The following is a 7,816-nucleotide window of genomic DNA, read 5'->3' as shown; positions in this document are numbered from 1 at the left end:
TAAAATTCACAGAGGTTAATTTTATTTCTTAAAGTTAGTTTGATTTTCTTAGATGAAAACTTTATTCTTTCATGATTAATCAAGCAAATAAAACTTAATGGCTTTAGATAAATAGTGATAAAAAGATATATTCATGCCTTACATAATATAGGTACTGAAAAATACATTCCAAGTTCCAGGTTTTCTACATAAAAGCTGTATACTAAGTAGCATTCCAATGAAATCTCACTGTGTGAAGCTTGTATTTTATATAGACAGCTGAGACTAATACAAACACCTTCAGCCACAGAGCTTGGGTACATCAGGAGAATGAGATGCTTATTTGTCACTTCCACATAAAGCCACCAGGATGGTTTCATAATCCCCTTTGAGTTCATCCTATCAAAACACAATGGAGTACAGTTGTTAGCATAATGGTCTCAAGCAAAATCGATTTAAGTACATTTACTGAATATATGACATTCACCTAAATAAATTCATTACTTTATAACACGTATGTATAATCCACAGCATGTGCTTGAGCTGAGTATCTTCACTGAAACTGAATTATTCATATCCCAGACTGGAGTATGTGTAAACAAGACTGACCAAAAAAACCCAACAACAAATCTCACGGTATAAATGAAAAAGAGAAATAGACAAAAGTTAAATGTCCAGATGTTATGCTCTCCTTCATTACACAAAATGAAAATGCCTTCCTTGATCAGTGATATCCAGTGTTCATTCATACTAAAATACTACACACAGTGTTCATTCATACTAAATCCAATGTTCACCTGCACTAAAACACTATGCACATTGTGTCTATGATTACCTCAAACATACATTAATGGTCCAGTGATACTGGATTCACAAAAGAATCTCTTATTTAGCCATGAGAAGGTACTTAAGCACACGTAGAGACTATGCTTCTGCTCCAGTTTAGACTTCTTTCTTAGTCATCTATTAGCTTCCACAAGGGTGCTCTGCAGGTTTAGCTTTCTTTTAGTACCCCACTTGCTTCAGTTTTCTAGGAAATAAACTGAGTGATCTGTTTCCTTTAAGAACATATTTTAATCAGTTTATCTCATTTCAACTAAGTAATCTGGAAAGCAGGACAAATAAACAGCAAATTAACAAGGTATTTGCAGGAGTACTCAAACATGAAAAGAGCTAGATGCATACAGCTATCTCACTCAGCTGTAAGAGCAATTATCTCCACCCTCCCTTTAACACACCTTGTCTGCCCAAGTCAGGAACGTGGAAATAGAGTGATCTTTCAACTATTAGTATCTAGTATAAAATAACCAAATATTATATAACTAATTAGCCAAATATTATAGCTTTTGCAACAAAAATACTGCACCATGAAGTAAGTCAGTTCTACCAGCTTGTAGATCACTGAGAACATGAGTTAATCAGCCATGAATTATTCAGATGATTGAAAAGCAGAATTAACAAATGTTACGATTGATTACCATTTCGTAGTTTTCTCAAGAGAAAACCTACCATAATTGCTTGGCGAAGAGATATACCATACAGACTCTTATAATAGGCTTTGATCTCATTCAAGTCTACTTCATGGCGTGAAACCATGATTCTGATAAGCTGTTTGTGTCGTGTCCCACTTCCCTGTAAAAAGTAATAAACAAATAAATAAAAATTGATGTTATTTAAGTCACTGAAATATTTTCCTGACTCAGGTTCTTTGTGTTAATCTTTTTTTGGGGAATACTAAGATCCTATTTCTCTAAAATATCCAGTCCTCTCATATTCACCCTTCTGGTTCCTGTGTGGCCAAATTTTGGCTCCGCCCCTGGACTTCTTTTTATTAATTTGTTTTAGCTGCTTCCTAAAAATACATGTCTTTCATCATAGGGACCACCTAGATTTCATTGTAGTATATTTTTGCAGTGAGTTGGTTTTTTTGTATTTTAATGAACTGTTGTTTTCATGATTCACCCAGTTTTTTCATGGAACAAAGTTGATCCTTATCAAATCACAAGAGTTTCATAAATTCCTGCATAATATACTATTTCATGAGCTACATATGCTTTAGTCAACTCAGGATCCAAAATTGTCAGATGTTTTCCAAAGACTAGGCTCTTACAGGGTTTCCTTCCTGATCTGTGATTTCTTTCCTATTTCGTTATCACCAATATTTTAATGGTTACAAAAATACGAAAGCATTCAGTTAGATTTCTGTTGCAACAGAGTATAAGATACATGTGAGAACGGACAGATGCCTTCCTGAATACTCTGGCAAATCAACAGTTCTTTCTATGGAAGGGCACTCAGAAATTTCGAAGGAGTGAAGTCAAGAAGAGAGAGAAATGCACTGGATTGTCTTCTGCAGTCTCTTTTTTATCACACAAAGATCTTAGAGATTCTAGCTTTATTTTATATTTTTCCATTCATAAAGCACGCTATGAATAAAAGTAGTTCTTTCTCAAGGTTACCTTCATGGCCAAGTGGAGTTTTTCAGCAAAGAAAGCTGGCTTGCTTGTGGCACACTTCACTGTAATGAGACAATGGGATTAATCATTTATATTATAAATGTAGAAGGTAACAAAAGCAAAAATCTGAAAACAATTCTTAAAATATCTCAATGTTCCTACAGGTATACATAGTTAACCTGTTTATTTTTTTCACTTGTCTTAAAAGTATGGGAGAAGTAGCAGTTCCTTTCCTGTCTCTGCTCAGAAGGCAATTCAGTCACAGGAGAAAACTCCACTTAATGTAAAGGCAGGACTGTTTAGTTTGCTGTCACAAAATTAAGATGTTGTAGTTCTTACAAAGAAAAACCATGAAAACATGAAAACATTCAGGTCCTCTATAGCTAAGCTGGAGGTTATGACCTGATGTTTTGTAAGCCCTTCACATCTGATACTAAGAAAGATCTGATTTTTTTTATCCAAAATATGCTTGAATGTGATGCGAAAAACAAGTTAAGGATCCGCTTTCTGATTCCATCCCAGGTCCAAGAACAAAAGTAATTTAAGTGGCTCACCTTTCTGTTCATCAGGATAATTCCAAGGGTCTTGATATACACCTTTAACATGAACCTTATAATAATACTTTCTTGAAGAACACCATTAAAGAAAACATATTATGTCTTTAATAAATATATATAATTAATGTCTGGCTTCTCAATGAAGATAAACCAAAATGGTGTTCCATTAGAATGAAGTAGATGTTAATTTTTCATAGAGTCAGTATACATAATAGGTTATTATATACAGAAGTACTTACCAAGGGCAGTCAAGCAGTTTTCAATATCACCTTTCAGCTCCAAATCAAGTACTTTGTTCATGTCATGCTTGCTGTATTTAGCATACTTCTGAAAGACTAAATGAAGGAAGAATACTCAGTGAGGAGTGATGAAAATATAGTTATTCTCTCTCAATCTTTCCTCATTCTGGCCGCACTGCTATGGCAGTGAACATACATGACTGATTGTAGGTCAACTTTATCATTTTCTTCAGCTAGCACAGTGCAAAGAAAAGCAGTGCTGTATGAGCTGATGGAGTCAACATGAAAAATGGAACTATGCTAGGGTGTAGGGTGTAGGGCTCATTTTCCCATTAACAGAAGAGGTGATACAGTTACTTCACTGGGGCCTGTAGAGTAAGGCGGTATCTTTACCAACGGCAATTTGGCTTAATTTGGCAATAAAGCACAGTGTTTTTGGAACCCTGCCACACTGATTCATTGTCCTTATGGTCACTAGTTTTGTGAGACTTCATAGTAAGAATTATGTTAATAAACAAAGTGGTACAGCTCTTTACTAGTGTGAAAAGAATGGCAGAGTGACCAACTGCACCATTAGGTCAGCAAGCATAACCTTCATAGCAGTCATTCTAACATCTTGGAAATCTACACAATCTTTTGTTCAAAACACAGTTCCTGTGAGGAAAAAAGTTTCACTTATCCTACCCCTTCGAAGATGAAGATAGCTTCTTGAAGTAAGAACAGTAATAAATACGTTAATATCCGTCCCTTTCCTTTTCTCTCCTGCTTCATATAAGGCCTGTCACACACACACATAAAAATTAAACTTTAAAAAAAATTAAAATTGTAAAGTTAACATCAGTATAGTAAAACCATATAGAAGTACTGTATTCCTGAGGCTATCAGCCAAATGGAGGTCACCATTTGCAGTAGAAGACTCTAGTTCATAACAAGACACATAACTCTACAGCCTCAGGCTCTAGCTCTATCAAGTGGTACTTCATGTTTTGCTTACGGCATAGTAGTTCCAAGAGAGATTTATGCAGATACAAATAATATTTTCAGACATCTTAGAACCACCATCTAGCCTTCCTGGGTATGTTTCTTTCTTGAGTGAAGATATTTTTTATGTATCATGATACATTACAGTCTGCGTGGAAGTTTAGGACTAGCAGACTTTTCTCAGAGGAATAAAATTAGCTCTGGTCAACTGGACAAATGTGAAAGAGAAGCCTATCCAGCAGGTACGTCTTTTCTTTCCAGGACCAACTTTAAAGTAAAGTAAGAATCAAACTCAGTAAATTTCCCCACCTACTCAAACCTTTCTAGAAGTGTTAATTAAATGCCTTTACAGTGCAACAAAAAAAGATTTAACAACATTCCCTCTAGGCGCTGGCAGTGAAGCCTCTGGACTTCTCTGGAAATTTTATTGAACTTTGGGTCTCAGATGGAGTATTAGTTCACCAGCCTTTCATATGCAGGGCCGATGGCAAAACTAAACCCCTCATGTAACAGGAATAAAAATAACACTTCTCAGTGACCTCTCTCCTACTGGATTTAAAGTAATAATAATTTAAAGCCAATCTAGATTTAAACTGTAAGTGAGGCAAGAATTTATAAGTGAAGGCTCAGGACAGGCTGTAAAGTCCAAAAATGTATTAGCATAACTGTCATACTAAAAGCAGAAAAAAATAAGGGAAAATATTGTTTAAGTTAGAATTACATAGAAAATGACTGTGAGATTTATAGTAGCTGGTTCTTTACCTACCTAAATATACATTTTGATCCTCAATTGAAGAATCTTACTTATTTTAAACCAACAAGCAAACAAAAAGATTAAGTCCATTTTCTGCTAATACTGACCTCTACCTTAAACACTCTGTATGTTTTACACAAACTAGAAAAGGTTTTGCAACATTTCTGAAGTTGGCTATTAAAGGTTTCATTTCATCTAGTAAATCTCATGAACTTTGGAAAATAATATCCACTTAGAAAATATTGCCACATAACATACAACTGTTTGTCATGTTTGCATTGCACAAGAAGTGAAACAGAACATCCACAGCCAGGCAGAATTTGTAATAATGTCAAGTAAAGAAGCTCTGCAGTTTGAAATGTAGTCTTACCCTGGCATCATTGTCAGCGAGATCATCATTCACATGAGGATCTTCAGATCGGTCACCCTACACAAAAATAAGAAAATTCACTATTAGTTAAAATAATTCTGTTCAGTATTTTGGAGTTCTGGTCTGTCATACTCATCAACAACATAATACAGAACTGCGGACAGCTGCAGTTATGTTAGTTATTCTGTGTATAAGCTGACATTTTTGTTAATCAAACAGAGCTCCCATTTCTGGGGCCATCAACAATGAATTTCTGAAATCATACATTAGAATCCATTGACGTGAGAGTGTCTTAATGTGAAGTTACAATCTTTAAAGCTGTGTCATGTTATCTGATAACCACAGAGTAGCCTTCTTCCAAAGTGATTTAAAAGGAAAACTGAAGACCTTAACCATGCACTTGAAAGTATCATAAAATAATCCTATGTACATATACAAGCTTCATATAAATACTCTCAGCAGTGTTGGCACCAAATATTCATTTATTCTAAAAAGTTATTTTTACTTCTTAGCTCCTTCAGTGTTTCAACTGAACTGCTTTTGAGCATCAATTCACAAAAAAAAACCTGTCCATTTATTAGCTACCTGCAACTACCTCATGACAAGAAAAGCATTTTAACGGGTAATCAGAAAGTTTCTCTCTCTACTTGTAAGCATTTATTATTTTTATATTTCTAGTCAATTGACATTCTAGTTGTTTTCTCAAGTGCTAAATGACAGCTACCACTGAAAAATCTTAAACATAAATTAATGAGTTACAATAAACAACAAAGATAAGTTTCTTTTAAATCTTTCTGAGAGAAATCTTATTGTATCTTGTTGAATAATCACTTCATATGGCTTATGTTATATAAGAAAAAACAGTGCAAGGAAATAAATATTTCTTATTTATTACATGAGTTTAACATAATCCTGACAAAATTACTGGTAATGTCACTGAAAATGTTTAAGTACAACATACCTTGGCTAGAGTAACCAAAGCCTTTTGAAAGTCTCCAGATGTGTCAGAAATTATATCTTGTATCAGATCTCTCTTCAGTACTGAAATCAAATGAAAAAAGAATTATAGTTTGTTTTAAACTATATCATTTATATTACTTTTTTTCCCCCCGTCTTTCCTTAATTTCCCACTTAAATATGCCCAATAGAATTGTAGTTTTCTCTTGTTTCATTTTGAGAGAATAGATATTTTTGTATATTGTCTTCTAAATGCTGGGATATGCTGTGAAATTGGAGGCTAAACCCAAAATCTGTTGAAAAAGTCCTCTTTAAAGTTTTAAAGGGTAGGCTCTTGCTTGTGAGATAGAGAGGTAAAATGAAAACGAAAATGTAACCCAAAAACCTTGAAACTTTGAGAGTAATTTTCCCCTCATTTTTATGTTTGGATGCTTTGTTCAGCACAGAACTCTTCTGAATAAAATCAAACTATTATTCTAGGTTTCTAACTGAAACTGTTCGATTGGAAAAGTTAGCTCATAATTCCATAAAACATGAGTTAATTAGACAACATTGACAGATGGCAGCAAATAATACATATATGGGAGAAAACACAATATGTTTTAGCTACCTCTCTGAACATTTCCTGCCTTCAGTTCATAGGTTGCTTCTATCTTTCAAATTATATATTTCGTTAATTCAGATCATTTTTGTTAAGTTTAGTAAGGTGATTTTGAAACTGATGATATTTAGGGTCCCTTTCAACCCAGGCCATTCTATGATAAGATCTTAAGATGTCAGACAAGGCTTAGCAATGGGAAAAGAGGAGCACTGGGATTTTCCTTACATCTTATAAAAGGCAATTAAATGCATGAACCATTCCAAGAAATATTCACAGTTCTAGATGGAATCATGAGTCATTTCCTAATTTATTGAGATCTACGTAAGCCAGAATTCATCACTGTTCCTTCCCCATATCTCCCTCAGTCTTATATGAAGTTTTACTTACCTCCTAAAATGTCAGCTCCTCGTTGAGAAGTAAGGTCGCTACAGAGTTTTTGAGAAGATATATGTAACCTGCTCTAGATTCTTTCAGTCCAGGAATTAAGTTTGCACAGATCTGTTCATTATGAGTACTTTCATAAATAAACACCAAAGACATGAATCATTACGAACAGGGCTTGGCCATCTTTCAGTCCTGCATACCATTACATTTCCTTGTTAATTTAAATTACCTTCTTTGTAGTATCTGCTGGCTTCTCTGATTTCTCTGTTGTTTCTTGATGCCAGAATCTCAATTAAAGTATCTTCATCAGTTCCAAGCCCCTGTTAAAAATTATTGAATTTTTAAAATATATTATTTAATGCAGAAAAGTCATAATTCAGAAAAAAATATGATGAGAATCATGGAGAAGATTTAAAGAACCCACATGGAACAAGACGTACAAAGGAAAAACATTCATCTCATTTGGAACTCATTTTTTGGAATCTAATATCATCCAACAGAACTGCTAAAGTGACCAAACAATGTACACTTTTTTTTT

General features: G+C 34.2%; 1 protein-coding gene across 1 annotated transcript in view; it reads right to left on the bottom strand.

Annotated features, from left to right (window-relative positions):
- LOC100542970 (annexin A1) overlaps positions 1-7,816 on the bottom strand; it is a 66,867-nt gene continuing 59,051 nt past the window's right edge. Inside the window, exons 2-9 of the mRNA XM_019610506.2 lie at positions 7,508-7,602; positions 6,298-6,377; positions 5,337-5,393; positions 3,916-4,009; positions 3,232-3,327; positions 2,439-2,497; positions 1,489-1,611; positions 1-378 (exon numbers count right to left, since the gene is read on the bottom strand). Coding sequence (XP_019466051.2) covers positions 319-378; positions 1,489-1,611; positions 2,439-2,497; positions 3,232-3,327; positions 3,916-4,009; positions 5,337-5,393; positions 6,298-6,377; positions 7,508-7,602 — 664 coding nt within the window. The 3' untranslated portion in view covers positions 1-318. The remainder of the gene's footprint in view (positions 379-1,488; positions 1,612-2,438; positions 2,498-3,231; positions 3,328-3,915; positions 4,010-5,336; positions 5,394-6,297; positions 6,378-7,507; positions 7,603-7,816) is intronic.

The sequence above is a fragment of the Meleagris gallopavo genome, chromosome Z, assembly GCF_000146605.3.
Source record: "Meleagris gallopavo isolate NT-WF06-2002-E0010 breed Aviagen turkey brand Nicholas breeding stock chromosome Z, Turkey_5.1, whole genome shotgun sequence".
Lineage (NCBI taxonomy): Eukaryota > Metazoa > Chordata > Aves > Galliformes > Phasianidae > Meleagris > Meleagris gallopavo.
This window is presented reverse-complemented; position numbering and strand designations above follow the sequence as displayed.